General features: G+C 43.1%; 1 protein-coding gene across 4 annotated transcripts; it reads right to left on the reverse strand.

Moving 5' to 3' along the window:
• Window positions 1-305: 305 nt before the first annotated feature.
• Window positions 306-17,603, reverse strand: LOC134137185 (cystine/glutamate transporter-like). Of its 4 annotated transcripts, XM_062569865.1 has the most exons (12): window positions 17,149-17,603; window positions 13,928-14,054; window positions 13,026-13,141; window positions 12,116-12,241; window positions 9,691-9,790; window positions 9,557-9,601; window positions 9,257-9,380; window positions 8,839-8,942; window positions 6,846-6,942; window positions 5,775-5,924; window positions 2,653-2,827; window positions 306-1,654 (listed from the first exon to the last, which is right to left on the reverse strand). In XM_062569865.1, exons 1-12 carry the CDS (start codon window positions 17,342-17,344, stop codon window positions 1,590-1,592), a joined length of 1,425 nt encoding a protein of 474 aa, XP_062425849.1. In that variant the 5' UTR covers window positions 17,345-17,603; the 3' UTR covers window positions 306-1,589. The 4 variants fall into 4 exon arrangements, with proteins under 4 accessions (XP_062425849.1, XP_062425859.1, XP_062425876.1 ...); XM_062569875.1 differs by lacking the exons at window positions 9,557-9,601; window positions 9,691-9,790 and adding an exon at window positions 14,637-14,682; XM_062569892.1 differs by lacking the exon at window positions 306-1,654 and having other exon boundaries at window positions 2,719-2,827; window positions 5,775-5,862.
• Window positions 17,604-18,322: the final 719 nt, after the last annotated feature.

The following is an 18,322-nucleotide window of genomic DNA, read 5'->3' on the forward strand; positions in this document are numbered from 1 at the left end:
TATCATCAGCTTGGTCTCACCTCAGACCACACTATCATTTGAAGCCTGCGTCATCTTTTGCAAGTTGTGGTGGTTTTCCCAGTTAGTCTAGATTTCCTTTTGGACAACATCCAGCAGCTTGTATATGAAATAATCTTGGGGGGGGGGTGGGGAAGGAGAAAAAAAAGAGAAAAAAAAAAGCAGTGCTGGGAGACACTGCTCTCCCAGCTCTGTCTAGCACAAGAGTAGGAATTAGGCATAATAAGAAAAGCAGTTCTCAGTTGTTTTGGAAAACCTTTATTTATTTCTAAATCTTGATAGTGCGGTTCACAAGTTTGGATGGATTACATCAATTGTTATAAACGCTACTTTGGTTTTACTCCAAGTACATAGATGTATGATACAAAATATTTAAAATGCTTCACATTCTGCTCTTTCTCACTCCAGAGGCTGTTAGACAATTTTCAATATACTGTTTCTGGTCTTTTAAGAGAAGATTAACATGTAAATCATTGTGAATAGCTAATTACTGTTTTATCTTGACATAACTTCACAACATTAGTAATGTTCATTGAATACTGGAAACCTTCCTTTCGTCAGTAGTTCAAATGAGCATCTAAACGCTCATTCAGGAAATCATTCGCCCACAGGTTTAAAATTAAAGCTCATGCATGAAGTTTTTCTTGCCTTCTTACCACACCAAAAAATTCACTTTTTTAAGGAATCTGCCCAAATTTCATTGAAGAATTTGCCTAATTAAAGGAAAACTGTATTTCACTGCAGCTGGACCAAAACTTGAATTTCAGTTTGACTGGTAGGATCAAGGTTTAGGTGGAGGGTGGGGAAGAAGAGGAGAACATATTTTGTCACATTCTTCTGGGTGTTCAGCTGGTTTCTGTTGGTACACTTCGAAATATCATTTCAGAAAAATAATACTCAACGTGAAATATTTTTTCAAATAAAAATAAAGCCATTCTACTTGCACAATGCTCAAAGCAAAGCATTCTGACCCTACTTTGCTATCGATTTAAATTTCAAATGATTTCCAAGTATTTTTTCATTAATCTGAATCTGCACTTTCTGGTAATGAAGTTTTATTCCCCTCACTCCTCCTTTCCAGTTCATTGACTTTATTTCTAATGTTTTGTCTCCATGCTCACTTCCCTTTATAATACTTGTCCACAGCACCATTTTGGATGACTACTACCATGTTTCTTCTTGAAGCAAGCTCACTTTTGTGAGTTTGACTTCCTTAAATTCTGCAGCAGGCTCTCTTCCTCTATTTGCCAGGTTAGGAAATCCAAAAACACAGTGAAGTTAGGATCTTGGTTTTAAGTACACTCTTGAGGTAAAGAAAGCTTATTTCAATGAACTAGACTGATTTGCTTAAAAAAAAAAAAAGAGAGAGAGAGAGAGCAAAAGAGCAGCTGTGACACGCTCCTGCAGATCCCAAGTGGCAAGCTTGGGAACACTTGCAGCAAGATTTTGGCTCAGGAACATCTTCATTTGCAGTGATTAAAAGAATGAGAGCACGACCTGCTTTTGGTGGGACCAAAGGTATCAAAAATGCAGTAAGTATATTTTATCTTCTTTAAGTTGTGATGGTTTCCTCAGTAAGTCTTGATTTCTTGTTGGACTACTTCCAGTAGTACCTGCAATTTGTGTGTGAGATAATCTGAAGGGGGAGAAAAGGAAGAAGGTTTAATCTGGAAGATATATTGAGCTATGGCTGAAAATCAGCGCACCAGCTCTGATGGATGGATGGAGTTTTTTATGTAAGCAGATCACTGCATCTATTTCCCCCCCCCCTTTTTTTTTTTTTTTTTTCTGTATACGTTTTCTTCTAGTCTCTGGTTCCTGACAGGCCTCAGCCCAGCATCAGATTGAAAGAAGTCAAAATTTGCAATTGAAATCATAAATTCAAATTAGACTTTTATTTTTGCCACTGAGAATACACCTGAAATAAATCTATGCTAGGTATTTCATGGTTAGGACAAGCATCTTGTTTACACACCTGCTACTGCACCCAGATTCATACTCTTAAGCAAGAAAAAAACAAAATCGGGATGTCTCATCACCAGATAGAAAGCTGGCTGGCTGCACCATCTTTTCCTGGCTGGTTGCACCATCTTTTCCCACCAGTCCTTTCCCCAATCTTTCAGCATACATATTTGTGCATGGGATTACAGCCTCTGCCTATCAATCTCTCCACAGTAAATTTTGATCTTGCTGCTCAGTCTCAACTAAATTTGACAGAGAGGTGATAATCCTAAAGATATGGTAAAATTTAGGGAAGAACAGGTTGCGTAGTGAAAGCAAACCTCTCCATGCCCCCGTTGGTAGATCTGAGCCCTGCTTTTTCTAAAACAAAACAGCAGAGTGGCTGATCCATATATTCCCAACTGGGCCGCCAGCCCATGAGCACAGGCTGGCTGTCGGTACCTGTGGGACCTCCAACCACCCACCCGCCCGCTGCGCAGCTTCACTGTCCATCTCTTCAGCCACGGAGGCTGTATCATGGGAATGGCACTGTCAGTGTGGTGGGATTTGGCTTTCATTGGGTCTACCGCTCAGGGAACGATTCGTATCAGAGACGGGCACTGGAGACAAACCAACATCCCTGCCCTTGAGCATGCTCAGGTCCCAAATACTACAAGGCAAGTGCATACTTACAAAACAGGCTATGGCAACGATCTGGCATTCGCCTGTGGACTGCGAGGTAGTAGACTGGAAAGCCACTTAAAACCACGGTACATCCAATACTAATATTTACAGGGTCTGAGTAGAAAGACATTCCCACTGTGAAGAGGCAGATGATGGTAAAAGAGACAGGAATGAACAGGGGAACCTAGGGAAAAGAGCACAGATGACTTTCCGGCAAAACTGACTGCTCTAGCAAATTGCCATTCGTAGGTGCCAGTGTACACTCTTCAAATGTCTATCTTAAAGAGGATAAGAAAAATTGTATATCTGTCCCACATGCCATTTCTGTACAATCAATTGCTAGCAAGTAGCAAAAAATGTACTCATACCACCGTAGGAAGGGCAGCCCAGTGTGCACTTCTGCCCCTCAGTGAGGTGCACCTCCCTCTCACTTTTCTCAGAGTATAAACCCCACCTCACTCACAGCAAGATGTGAGCAGGAGGGAAGATGTCTACCATACCCCACTGCTCTCTAAATGTACCCGAATTCACGGACATGTACAAACTTGTGATTTGTGGCCACTGCAGGTGGAATAGCTGGAAACAAGATTAGAGCAAGGCAATTATTGAAACAAACTGTTATTTAGTTATAATGTTACAGACTCATTTTGACCAGCCTCCATCCTGCCTGGGACTTAAAGTGGCCAAAACAGGGTAAAACAGACTCTCTACCTCCATAGCACCAGCCCCAGGAGTATGATTTTCAATAACATCCTGATGAAAGAACAAAGCAGCAGTCAGCACCTCAGCCTCAGTGCTACTGAGATCCAATTCGTCTGGGTTGTTGGAAGACTGTAATAAATAATAAAACTATGAAACCTTTTCTTAGTTCATGGATCCAATCTCAGCCAAGTCACTTCTTCGACATGAGCAACAGAGTAAGGGAAATCCTGATCTCGCCTCAGATGATAATCTCTTTCTAACAGAGATTTTGGATGCTAACCATGCGGGGATGGAAGAGGTTGCTTGCTCAAACCTTGACTACTCTCTAGCTCCCAGGCTGGCGTGCTCTTGCTGCTCCCTGTCTTTCCAGCGGAGCTGCTCAGCAGGAGCAGAGCTGCCTCCCTTCCGGCATCCCTGACGTGCACATGCTCATGCCATGCAGCTGCTTGAGAGCTATGTGAGAGTGGTGCTTCTTTCTCATATCAATTTTTCTTGCTGTTTTTAAGTATAAATTTTATAGGTTAAAAAAGCAGAATCACTTATATTTATTTTATAATTTGTTCTAGCTAAATAGGCTAGCATCAAAAGAAGAAAATAAATAGACTTTTTTGACCACTAGAGAGCAGCACATGCACACATCAGGTTTATGCAGTGCTTCATTTTTGCAGCTAACTGTTCAAGTTTGAAGTGGTAGTAAAAACTAGGGGGGGGGGGGGAAGGAGCTGACCAAAATGTCATAATTTTCCTCACACACTCAATCCACTTTTAGAAACTTTTAAAAGCCTTAATCTCTGTCTAAAATACAATGAGACAAAATTACAGAAACTGAAAGCATCACCAGTGCTGCTTACTAATTTATGTCCTCTAACAGAGGAGCCTGGTTTGAAAGAAAAAAAGTACTTATGGAAAAGGTGGTTCTGGATGAAAACATGACAGCAACCTGCCAGCAAGCAGAGACATTTCAAGATCTCTCCTAAAAACTCTGTCCCCAGCAAACCCCAGGAAAAAAAATTACCCCAGACTAAGCATCAGGTCTCTCTCTGCTTGGGGAGGAGACGTGGGAGGCATGAAAAGCATCTTGTTCCCCCGAGTTTCTCCCCGATTTGTTGCCCAGTGCCTGCGGACTTGGAGGTTTCCTCTGCAGGAGCCAGCTGGAAGCATCCTACAGGCACAAGGTGAAAAAGGCACAAATTCTGCACGGTTTAAGCAGAGGCCTCACCAAATGCCTTCTGCAGATTATCCAGCTGTGGGAAAGGTGCCTAGAGTGCAGCAGGAGCTGAGGAAGGTCTTCCTGCACCTGCTCCAGCTCCCTCTGCTGACACAAGGGACCAGCTCCTCTCTGCACCCAGGGGCCTATGATGGGAGGAGCACCAGCCATTTGTGAGGCCCTGGGGGAGGCGAGGGAGCTGGGGAAAGGCATCCGAGGACAGGGCAGCCTCCGGTTTGCCACTGAGGAGAAAAGATTTGAACTCTCTTGCTTCCCCCCTCTCCTTCTGCCCACTTTTACCGCCTCTCGTTGCCCACAGCCACAGGTACAAGCAGTGCAGAACACGTAAGAGCTGAGCAGGGTTGTGCCTGCGCAGTAAATCCCGCGCTTAAAACAATCACAGAAAACACAGTGTCCCACCACCAACCAGCAAAGCAATTGGTGAGCTAGCAGCTCCTTATACCCCACTGCCTTCTGTGATCTTAGTACACGCAGGGCGGGCAAAGCTCATGCATGGCTGTGAGCTTGCAAAGCAACTCCGTCTCCCTGCTCCAAGAGAGCAAGTACTTCTCCACGGGACCACAAACTACACAGTCCACTAGCTGCTATTAGCTGGCTGCTGAATAAAATGTTTCATGTTATGTACCCACGCGCTGTGCACAGCCTCAGGGCCTGCAGCAGCAGTGGTTGCACACAAGCTCTGTGTGCTCTACAACATTTTTGCACCAGGAGACAATTCTCCTGGCTTAAGTAAGGCTTAAGTGAGGTTTGTACCCAGGATCTCTTTGACAATGACTCTTTTCCCCCAAGCCTGAGGTCCTTCCCTGCTGGAGCTGACATTTATGAACCACCAAAATAACATCCAGACAAGGCACTCTCCTCGCCAAACCATGAGAAATCAGTGGAGGAACTGTCTTTCTTGCATCTCCCAGGTTGCAGCCTGATACTCTTTCCTCTAAAGCAAGTTGTCATCTTATAGTTATGATTGGTAACACACTATGTGGAGCTGGTTTTATAGCTCTATACATTTTTATAGTTGGGCCAACCCCAAGAGCTCCCTGGCTCAGCTTACTGAATAGTAGAAATCAAGACCCCTCAGAGTCTAAATGTGATCACAGCTACGTATTACTCCAGTTCTTACCAAATGAGAGTGAGCAAGACAAAGCGAGCAAGACACAACAACTTGCTTGTTCCTGGCCTCTAGAGATTTGCTATGCATTACCTGGAATGGGCTGTGCACCTCTGGGTGGCGGTAGCGATGGACGATGAGCCCAAGGGTGGCTAATCCTATGAAGAGCCATCGGGAAAAGCTGAAGAAGTTCATTAAATGGTAGATATCTCCGATACACACCATGGCAGTAACCAAAGGGAACTGAGCATTGTGAAGATGAAATACAGTCATTAAAGCCTTACTGCAGACCTCAGACTGGAAAGGGTAATATGGATCAACTCCTCCAGCCCCCCTGCAATCACAGGCAGCTACTTCACAGCCCCAACATTTCAGAGGTCACAGTATGCTTTACAAAACACAGTCACAGACTGAAGGCTTGTGGTTAAAAGCCTAAACACACAATTATGATGTACTACAGAAACAAGCAATGGAGATCAACAGCATCTTTGGGGGTCTACCTCCTAAGTATGGCAATTAAACCATGTGTGATCCAAAAGCTTATGCTGCCAGTCAGCAGTAGTCAGGCAGCCCTGGGACTTTGGGATACAGAAGTAGTGAAATGCCACATGAAGCGCATTATAATTTCTTTCAAAATCTGCAGCTGTAAACAAAGAGAATGTGAAAGGCTACGTACAAAAATATCTGCTAAGTTTCAGCAGGTCAGCTAAGCTGCAGAAGTACTGCAGCACCGTGGATGGAGCTGAACCATTGCCAGCAGAAAAACACAACCAAAACTGAGAGCATCTCCACAAAATGCTCATTCCTTGTGTTTCTACTGCACTTTGGAATTTCACTTTCCCAAATAGCTGAAGCCTAGAAGAGGTGTTTTCATAGGACAATATCAAGCAGCAACCGTGGCAGATGATAGGAACGACACTTTTAAAGAATGCGTTCAAGGCAATGAGCTAGGGAATCTGAAGTAGTGGATTCAGATACCACTCCTGGCACAGGTGAACTTCGCAGTTTGCAGCCACCTGCTTTATTTTTCAGAGGCTGAGGCAGCATCTCAACTTCCTTTAAAGCTCATTGGCTTCTCCAGGCTTTGCAAAGGGCCAGACAAAAAGACTGCTAGAAAGCCAACACTACAAGAACAGAGCAAGTCAAACAGCCAGACCTTCTTACCATTAACATGACAGCAGGAAGAGGTGTATGCCTTCGAATATGGATCATAGAGAATAGAGGAGGCCACTGTCCTTCTCTTGAAGCCACAAAAAGAGTCCTAGAGAGAGACAGGGAGTCCTGAGCTCCAGCATCCCACATTCATACTATAAAATGTAGTTGCTAGTCTGATCTAAGACCACCATACCTCACAACCATCACCATCATAGACCTCTAAGGTCACAGTTCTGTCCTTAGACAGAGGGAAATTTGGAAAAAACAACAACAACAACTCACAAACAAAGAAAAACAAGTTTCATTCCCAGAGTTCTCCCCTGACCAGTTATGTGCAGCAGAGTGCCCAGTAGTGGCACCACTGGCAGCATCCACTTGAGTGGACCACTAGCAGAGACCAAAGTGACCATGAATGAATTCAGCCTAGAAACAGAAGCAAGAAAGTTTCTTGCCATCAGAGAACAGATTAACTTTTCCAGTAGGCAGTAAAGGAGTCACAAATCTCAAGTCATTATAAGAGAGGCTGGTGAGTTTATAAAGGGATTGTCACTTTTGATGTCCATGACAACAAGGACTGGGCTTAACGCAAAGGAGGCCCTGGTAGACCCTATCACAGCAGCAGCTGCAGACCAGGAGTATACATATATATATATATATATATATACACATATATATATATCTTTTTTAAATAAATTAATTAAAAGCAATTTTCTCAAGTTAACAGTGGATTTTCAGGCCTCTGGCTGGCAGTTAGAAAGTAGAGTTTAGTACGCTCCAGAGAAGCCAGCTACACACAGGCCCAGCTACAAAATGGCAGCAGAGAGCTCCTTGCCTCCATCCCTCCTTTGAATCATGAAAGGACATTTTAGGGGGAAAGCACTGCATTCAATTTCATGAATTTAATCTTCACAAACATATCATGCCACAGCATCAGCTGTACTGGAGCAGAGCCCAAAGCAGCTGGGGCATGAGCGTAAAACCGTTTTTGTTGCAGCCTCTGTGGTTTTGCAGGGGTGTGCCTGGCTGGCAGCCAGGGAGGCCCTATCACCCTCTATATGACCTTTCTGCAGTGACTATGTTAATGATGCCAGGACAAGGGAGAGAAGGATGATAGGGATAAATCTGTGTTGTCCAAAGACAGTCACAACCCAGAGGAGCTAAAGTGAAGGATTCTCCACACCGTATTTAATACTGAACTTGAGGGCAGTGGATCAAATAAATCATTAGCTCTTGCAGTAGGAAGCATCCTTTTCATATCAACTGATATGCCCTTTCACAATCAAAACCATGAAACAGAACTGGCTCAAGAGAGTTTGCTCAGCTCTTCCGGACCAGAGAGATGCTCCCTTGTGCATGAACTCTGCCCCTCTCCAATTTCAAGACTCCCATAAGGACATGCAGCTTAGAAGCTAGTAGAGCTGGCAAGATATTTTTCCATGGAATAAAGTGATCATTATTGATATAGTATGATTTGTTGAGCCTAGACTATTGCTTTAGGAATAGCTTGGTCCTGGTAGCATTTCACTGAACTCAAAACAAAGTTCTCAAGGGAGAGTTTGCCTTTGGCCAGAGATCCTCAAAACAGAAGGATTCTCTGCCTTGGAGCAGAGCAGCTGAGTTGACCTAACAAAAACGAACTGAATTTTACTGAGCGACTGCCAAGGTCAACAAAGCTTCTAGTTCATCAGAAACACTGACGTTTCACTTGGATTTAAACTGTAGGGGATGTGAGGCAGATAAAAACCTTGTTTTATAACCAGTTTATAACCATCCCTAGACAACAATGCCTAGACCTAGTCAGAAGAGGAAACGATAGATAGCCAACAGCGATTAGATAGCCAACAGAGATTGTTCTGTAGTTTACCTCTTGAGAGTTAAAGGCCTTATTTTTCCCCAAGAGGGACTAAAATGCCATCAAGAGGATAGCCAGTTACACAGGTTACTGATTCTTTCCCCTCTGATTCAGTAGGCAAAAAGAGTAATAAACTCTTAGGAACCTGACCTCGAAAATGTGAAGATTCCCCCATTCATTGTTCCAAAGCAGGACAGTGCAACAAGGACAGGGACCACTGAGATAAGGCTTTTGAAGGTTCGCTGCACGAAACTCTGCAGGAAGAGCAAACTTACTTCAGAAACGCGTGATAATCTCTTATGACACCAGATTCAAGAGACGTAACTGAATAAACCGCCATTGAAGGAACAAAATATAAATCTTGCCTTTTCTACTGCCATTTCCAGGTTCTTTTTAATTATCTTTTAGGCAAGATTAGAAGAAGTTACTGTTGTCCAATCATCCAGAGAATTGACAAAGCAGAAGGTCATTGTATTAGGAAAACCATTTCCTAAATACTTGCCCTGACCACCCTTTCAGTACAAGTTGATCAAACTGAAGAAAGACAACAACTAGGGCAACAACTTACCACAGCAACAGCTGGAGAAGCCAGAACATCTTGCGTCCCTAGAACTGTGTAATAGGAAACGTTGGTGAGCATATACCCCACAATTACAGTGATCACGGACACAATCACAGCCAGTGGGATATTTCTACAAAAGAGAGAGAGATAACAAACAATTATCTCTGTTATTCATCATAGTGCTATAGAGCTGACCTTGGTTAGACGAACTCACATTTTTCCTCCTCTACTATTTGCAAGTATTTGGAAAGCTAGGGTACCTCAGAGGCTTGTAAAACAAGACCCACGTGCTTCTCCTGGCCTTACCTCTCAGGTCTGATCAATTCTTCACGCACAAAGCTAGTCTGAAACCTGCATGGTAGAGGAAGATAGGGAGAGAGTTTGAAGCTTGTCTCAAACACCAGTCTGCTGCCCCTAAAGAGCCTTCTGATCTCACCTACCAGCCTGAATATGCAAACATCCCTGCATAAAAAGCCAAGGGCAGCTTATCCAAAACCAATGATTGTCTGTCAAAAGCATCCTGGAAGTTTTCAGTGTGGCCTACACAAGAGAGAAACAAAGGATATAGAGCAGGGAAACTAGGAACAGACTTATTTCTCATGGCTTAGCCTCCCTTATACCTCTTGTCTAACCCTGGGAAAAATGTTTGTGACTTCTTTGTAGTTAGCTATTCGAATTCATTTCATTGCTTTAAATTGCAGTGCTTTGCTGATATGTTTACTTCATAAACAGTGACAGAATAAATCTGTCTCCCATCCAGCCATGGGAGAAATCTCAGAAAAGGCATTGGTGGTGGCTGACTCTTTTTCAGACAGTGTCTGCTGTGGAAACAGGAGATCATGGAGACAAGGTGACCTAAGTTGTCCTCTTCTTTGTTTGGGCCCAAAATTAATTCACTGGGTTCACACACACACAAGCAGCTGGATGCATGCTCTTTTTTGATGTTGTGCAGCCAACGAGGCAGCTAATTCGACCCTTGCTGTGCCACCTCCTGATTCTTCTGCAGGAGCACTGACCCCGGCCTCATGCTATGCAGAGCATGGGAACCAAAAGGTGGAGGAGGGAGCGCAAGGAGTGGGAACAGCCACCCTGGGCCACTGCTCCAGGAAAGTATGCTTCCTCACTGCCTCTTCCAACCATCACTGCACTGCTTGGCAGCAGGAGAAACTGAAGAGCTGACGGGTGGAAAGATGGGGATCAGATAAAGATCCCATTTTACCAAATCCTCCAATTTTCAAAAAAATGATCAGAAATAAACCTGGGATAGCACTGAGAAGTAGAAGGGAAATTGTTGGTTTTATAAAGCCATGCTTATTCAATAAAAATCAAAGTCACTATTTTGGATATAAGCCACATTTTATCAAAATCCAAAAACTTAGGAAAGGGAGGGCAAAGCAACTAACGGGTTCTCATTCAAGGCTTCTTTAGAAGTAAAAGATGTGGAGCTCATGTAGTTAGGCTTCACCAGGAAAGGGATGAAATGGCACAGAACACATGGAGAAAATTAGGTACTTCTACTGAGGTGCCTCTGTAAGGAGCTCTTAGATAAGACTTAGGCATCCAGGTTTGAAGCCAAAGAAGAAGTAATGGCAGAGGAAAAGACAAGAGCATAACCAATGAAAGTAGAATGAGAAAGAGGAACAAAGCAAATTTTGATTAAAAAAAAGGAAGTCAGAAGGAAAATGGATTTGAAGAAAACTAAATACAAAAATGGAAGTGAGCCTACTGGGGCAGGCTTTTTATAACCTAGAATGATTGCCGATAAGTGATGGTACATAAAAATAATTTATTGTCTACAGTGTATTAATGAGTGATTTACAATCCCCCATGAGTCAGATGAAATACAGCCTGTCATATTGGGGTCTCAGAGTGAATTCTCTCTCCAGATGTCACCACCACTTATTCTCCTCATCAGAGGAGTGTGCCAGGGCTCCAGATTGTCATTCGAAGGCATTCCTGACAGTAACAGCTCAGGATTTCTAGCTGCAGGGCAGTCCTTCAGTTCAGATGTGTTGCTAGCCTGGGGGGGATTTTTGCATGCTCAAAGAAACTAGCTTCAGACATCAGAAAGAAACATAAATGTTCAGCCTAGTGCCTTTGTTGTGTCCTCTGTAGAGAAAGGTAATAGCATGAAGACAGAGCAGGCTTCATCCCTTGAGTCTGAATGCCGTGAGCTTTATATAAAATAAGGCTTAGATTAAAGCCAATATTCTGCGTATCACTCCCAGAAGATACCACTGGTAGGTTTTTTTCCCTCTGAATGCTAGCGTTCAATCAGTCATGAGTCAGTTATAAGTTTACTAAGTTACTGTCTATCTCCATTTAGAGGTAAGATGCATAAGCTTAAGCTACAGAATGAATAGAGGTGCTTAGCTGATGGTTGGTAACTCATTGCATATCTGTGACTGGGTCAGGTCACCATGAGATGCTGTCACATGCCCCAGATATCCATCTAATTCGTGTTTGTTGGAAAGGATTTAAAGCCAAACTGAAAACAGGCTAGTCTTATACCAAAGGAAGTCTGTCCCCAGAGGAATGCACCTATATTACTCTGGGTAGACCCACACAGCCTCCTGCAGTGAGAGAAGAGATTCACTTTTCCTAGAATCGTTTTGAAGAAAGCACCGCCCAGGTGGGTACATTAGCCTTAGTGCAATAACACAGCTCAATGACAGCTGCTCAGGTTTCAGACTCGAGCTTGGCCACATCCAGTATGCGGGCAGAAAAGGCTCCTGCCAGCAAACGTGGTACCACATGTCACTAGGGACAGTAAAGCTACCCTGCTACAAATGGATAAACGCTACCCCACACAGCTATCTCGTGAATGAGAACCCTCCCTGCTTCAGCCACAGCGAGCACACGTACCTTGGGCCAGAAGCATCATCCCTGGTACGATGATGAGGGCAAGAGCAAGGAGTTTGATGATGGAGAGGGCCGTCTGCACCCGGGCACTCCAGGTGACACTCCAAGAATTCAGCGTGAGGACAGTGTCTGGAGAGGAGACCACATTACTACAGCCGTGCCTGAGTTTAGTACACACAGGAAGAAGCACAATAACAATCTCTGCTCTAGGGAGATGAGGGAGAAGGCTGTGACTTTACAGGAAAGATGTTCTGAACAACAGATGTTAGAAAAGATTAAAGTTATGGCCCAGCATATAACATTTGAAGAAGTTCAGATTCACTCTTAAGAGTGACCAGGAGCCTGGTTCCTGTTGGGTGATCCACACCTGTCTGGGAGAAATGTATCAGTTTGCCGGGACATCTCAGCAGCATCATTTTGCAGCAGCCCCTGTGGCGGCACACCCCTGCCCCGAGCAAGACAGGACAGCTTCACATGCTGGATGAACCAGGCAAGGAGTCCAAAAGCTTGAATCTTATGCCCTCAGACCAGGTGGAGTTTGCACCGTTATGCATGCATTCTTTCTAATTCCACGCTTGGCACGGTCTCCTCAGATCTTCCCCCTTTGCCTCGACACCCTCCTATTGGGAATCAGTGTTGAGCCACTGGTATAGGCAGGCCATGACACTCTCTAACCTCATCCTCATCTTGCTCCCTGCCACTTGGTTGGTGGCCACAGGGCTGAATGACTAGGGTCCATCCTCCCCCTTCTTCACAAATACCAGTGCCTTGAATCAGGAAACTTTGGGTGATGGGGGAGATAACATGGGGTCCTGGCCCTGCAGTGCTCCCAGAAGATAACGCCTGGTCAACACCTCTGGTCTGAGGTAGAAAGGCTCTGAGACTGGCCTCCAGCATTCAAGTTTGTACTTACAGTATCCCAGGAGAGACACAAGCTTCACAGCAGGGAGAGGAGCTGTACAAGGGGCAAAAAAAGGCTCCAGCATGTAACGTCCGAACGCCAAAGAAACCACAGCACTGTTGGCAGGCCTGGCAAGAGGAACCAATTCACAGAGTCACACGGTGGTCTGCAGATGGCCAGACCAGCCTACGTTAAAAAACACAGCCCAAAACTCAGGAAACCCGGAGGAAAGATTCTCCACTCAACTGAATCCTGCTCTCCTGCAGGGATGATGCATTCAGGTATAGTTTCCTTTGCAGCTTTTTTCAGTAAATAGTTTAGAATCACATGCTGTAAAAAGCTTAATTCTAAACTTGAAATCAAAAGCAAAAGGTGATATTAGTCATACTGAGCAATACAGTGTGGTTCACATGTCCTGTTTCATCTCAACTGACATGAAGGATGCAGGTTACTGTGAGGGGAGGACTTTCATCTTCTTTCAGGTAAATAAATAAATAAATACATACTTACATACATGAAAGTCATTTACAGTTTTCTAAAATATTATTTATCTCAAGGCTAAGCCAGAAAGTTTTCTGCACGGGAAAATCTAAGAAAGTATAACCATAAAAACAGAGGATCTGAAATAAAATTGGCATCTATTCTCAGTCACTGAAAAATACCACAGCCCTTAGAGAATATCAGCTGTCAAGGCACAAGAGAGATATTTTTCAAACACAGATTACATTGAACACACGTAGGAATTGACTCATGTTGTCCTCTTCCTTTCACCACTGAAAACCTTTAAAAGTAATTCATTTCAGTTTTTACTTTTTCCTCTAAAAAAATACCTAGGTTGTTACCTGGCACCATAACTTTTTTTGAAGTCTTCACAGCAACTGGCAAAAGGCAAACCAACAAACAAAAGGTCTTACCTGATAGCAAAAAACTCTGCCCACAGAAATAAGAAACTTGGCAGAGGCCCTAATGTCTCCAATATGTAGATATAGTGTCCTCCAGACTTGGTGATTCTTGTTCCAAGCTCTGCATAACTCAAGGCACCTGAAAAAGTTTAGGTAGAAATGAATCAAGTAAACCATTCTGTGGATTTCTGTAGAACTTTTCAAGGATTGAAAATTTAAATTTTCTATTTTCAATTTGTTTAAGATGAGTAGTAAATAGAGAAAAAGTGGGTTTGGGGATTTGTTTTTTGTTTTATGAAGTAAAACAACTTTTCTTCCCTATTTTTATGTTACAATATTTCAAAGTAAGTTTATTTTTCTGACAGAAGGAAATAAATTCTGTATTTTCTGATTAATGATATAACTTTTGTATGATATCACACAGAAATTTATCAGAAAAATTATGTGAAAAAAGGTTTGCACTGAATTACAAAAGACTTTCTTTACAGGACCCTTAGAGGCTTAGGTTCTTTCACTTGTCCTCATAAGTAAATTATGATAACAGTGCCTTCAAAGTCATTTATAGCAGCTCAGCTGACAGACAGTGATTCAACTGATCATTTCAATCATGTTTCAGATCATGATTCAACTGATCATTTCAATTATGTTTCTGATCATGGTACATGTTCCTGTGTCCTTATCTTGTGCCTTAGGATAAATCTCTTCCTTGATTTAAAGATACCTGGACAAAAGACCTGGAGAGACCTCTGAGAGAAAAGAATTGCCACCTAAAAAAAAAAAAAAAAAAAATACCATGGAGTATAAGAAACTTCTCAGTATTTCTCCTCTCACGTGCTCACTTCCTCACACACAAGTGTGACAACAGATTTGAGAACCGCCCACTCCTGTCTTAACAACAGATCTTCAACACCTCCCTGCCTCTACATCTAGGCAGAATGAGAAATCCTAGAAGAGGCACATTTGAGAAGGAAGCTTAAAATGTTCAGACAAGTTGATAGAAACCGTTATACTTCCACCAGTGCCAAAAAAAGTTCCCATCTGTTTTCCTCTGTTCAGCAATTGGTTATGCCATTTGAACACATCTAAGTATGAATTTTAAACCTTGCCTACATCAGATCCCCTTGCTATATTAAACATCCTTTTTTCACTAAAAGAAATCATAAAACTCTTCACTACACGTTAGGTACTCCACTTCCTTGCACATCAGGTCCCTTGCAGTGGAGCTGAGCACTGTTCGGGTGCAGTTCCCAACGGTGAGACCATACCGTGCTGCACCATTTGAGGTCTGGATGTGATGTCCTGCCTCCTCTGGGTCAGGTGCAGCCTCTCGGCTGAGCTTCTCCTGCCTGTCCTCAGCTCAGAGGTGGCACAAAGAAGAAAGTGCAGGAAGCACGTAGAGCTGGACACAGCCCTAATCAGGGCAGGACAGGCAGCGGAGGAGGCAGCAGACAAGCCAGGCAGCAATACAGCCATTCCTTCAGGTCCTGTGGCGCTCGTGCCATATTCAGGTAATGCTAATGGTGAGGACTCCCATTTTCTAGCCTCTCCGTCTGTAAATTTATCCTGAACTTCCATTTGAAGCCTTTAACATAGGCAGATACCTCCTCCCATTTACTGCTGTGGGTATTTTTACATGATTCATGCATGCATTTAAATGTGTTGCTGAATGAGGCTATGGGACTTGTATAAATATGACATTTTAAGGAAAAAAACATTAAAAAAAGAAAGTCCTTTTTAAAACACTGCACAAAAAGTGTCAGAAAAATGATCGGGGAAGGTTTTCAAGCTGATAAAAGGGAAGGACAAATCAACAAATTCAGTTACAAAATACAATAACTTGACAAAGAGACTCCCAAGGCCCTGCCAGAAGGCGCTATCAAGGATGTAATGGAGAGAGAAACCTTTCCAAGTGCGGAGGCTTGGCTCTACGACCAGCACATGCTTTATCATTTATGGCTCTCCTCAGCTAAAAGAAACACTGTGCTCATGTTCTATGTTTTTTCCCTTAGGCGAAAAGCATCATGCTCCAACCAACCACACATAGGCTGCATCCCACATGTACAGTAAATGAGGCCTACATTTACGAGCATATGCCAAAAATATGAAATACTGGTATGTATATGCTGAGAGGAAGAACTACAGTTTCCGCCAGATTAACAACTGAACGTCCTGATTTCTGCATGCACAAGTAATAATACCAAGGTGTTTTTTCATGGACTATATCTCCTTTATTTATATCTCCTTTATTTTCTTTATTTATTTATTCTATTCTTTTTTTTTTTTTTTTTTTTTGAAGTTATGAAGGAGGAAGGACTTTAAAAGTCATCCGTGGAAATAAACTCGTATTTCTCCCCTAAGTTTCGAGAGATCCCGTAGTTCTGCTATTCAGCATCTCTAGAGCATTTCTGAGAAAGCGCTTTCACACAATTAAGGTAAAATAGAAACTGAAAGACATATGTTGTATTAATGGCAATTTTAAGAGCTACGTTATTTCAGAAGAACTGGAACTGAAACTACAATCACAAAGTCCACCCTTCCAGTGAGAGAAAAAAAAAAAGTTATTGAATGGTATTTGCCACAAAATGGAGCAAAATGTAATGCAGAGAAAGCAGGACTGAGGGTGTCAAAAAATTCATCTACTCAGTCTCCTCGCTCCAGGACACGTTTGGGTATATCCAAACCATTTCTGACAGATATCCGCCTACCTCTTACTGCTACAGGCTCCGCAGCTCCTGCAGCAATCTGCTGTCATGCTTCGCTGTCCTTACTGACACGAAGGGTTTCCCTTACGGCATTTTAAGACCGTTATTTCTCGTCCTTCTCGCACTGTGGGTACCTTCGTTCTAGCAGGTACCGTTTACGTGCTCCAGTCTCCACTCCATGTGCACTTCCACATGATAAAGAGTCAATTCCCATATTTTTTCCTGACTCTCCCAGCAGATCGTGCTATCTAGATCTGCAGTCATTTTAACCCTTCTTGCTCCAGATTTGCATGTAATTTCAAATTCATAGATCACGAGCGCTGGGATTTTATCAGAAACCATAAGGGAATCATCTGAATGAAACCCTTAGGCTTGTATGGCCCCAACGGTTTCTTGAATCTTTGTTTCTGTTGCATTAGGAAGAAGGAATTTTTGGTCTGTTCTGCTCCCAGCTTCTCATACATAAAAATCTGCTGGCTCCCCTCCTCTCCCAGGAGCTTAAGCAAAGGCTGACAAAAGCTCACCACTCACCAAACATGGAGAGAAGCCCACAGGCAAACCAGACAGTCAGGGAGAAGCCCACACTGCCAGAGTTTTTCAGTACTCCTTTAGGGGAGACAAAGATGCCGCTGCCAACCATGCTGCCGATAAGAAGCGAGAAAGCCCTCAGCAAGGTAATCTTTTTCCTCAGAAATACAGCCTCCTCTTCCTTCTTGTCTTTCCCCATGGCTCTTCTAATCCCAGGGGAAGCTCACACAGTCAGAAGCCAAGGTCTCCAAAGTGCCCACAAGGCTCACCTGTAACAAGAGGGAAGAGGTAGGGATGTGGGGGGTCTTTCTTTTTCTCCAAAAGATTTTTCACAGAAACCTGTCAAGATCTGCCGAATCTATTCTCCTCAGCCATTGGATACACAGAGCAAACAAAATACAGTTGCGTTTAAACAAACATTGGCACAGCTCCTCAGAAGGACTGCTACCTTTTTCCCCTTCTCCTGGCAAGGAACACAGAGCATTACCAGTTACGTGCCAAACTTCAGGACACGATCTCTAAATGCAGGTTTGACACCCAAAGATACGTTTGCAGCTCAGACTGGAACTGACCAGGTTAGGGTTAATTTAGGGGGGCTCTAACTTGGGTGAACATTGATATTGGTGACCTAGCAGGGAACAGCCTCTAGGAGTTCAAGCTGCAAACCTAAGAATCAAGACCTTGAGAATCTCAGACTTCAACATGACTTTGTCACTCTCTCTCCCTCTTTTTTCTTTTCCTCTTTTTTAAGAGCTCTGTTATTTGGGGTATACCAATGATTTAAGCTGCTCTTATTTCTTATCCATCCTTGGTGAATAGACACACCCTGATTACAGTTTTCTCACTAGAGCTTAACTTCATCAGCGTTTATTAGTATATTCTCAGGCCCTTTTGCCATCAGGAGAGTAAAGAGCCAAGAATAAATATTGTTTACCATGCAAAGGACAATCCCTGATACCAGAGATATTTCTTCTATTATTACAAACCCTTTCTCAATAGCAACAGCAAGAGTAAAGAGCTTATGTTAGTGGAGAGGGACGTATAGATGCTCTAGGGATCACATAAATTGAGCTGGAGCTAGTTCTCTCATGATGCGGTAATCTTCTGCTTCATAATCTTAACTCTCGTTCTCCACATTACTCAATGTCCCTTCCCTGCAAGGAAGGGCGGTATTATG

Source organism: Rhea pennata, chromosome 1 (genome assembly GCF_028389875.1).
Source record: "Rhea pennata isolate bPtePen1 chromosome 1, bPtePen1.pri, whole genome shotgun sequence".
Taxonomy (NCBI): Eukaryota; Metazoa; Chordata; class Aves; order Rheiformes; family Rheidae; genus Rhea; species Rhea pennata.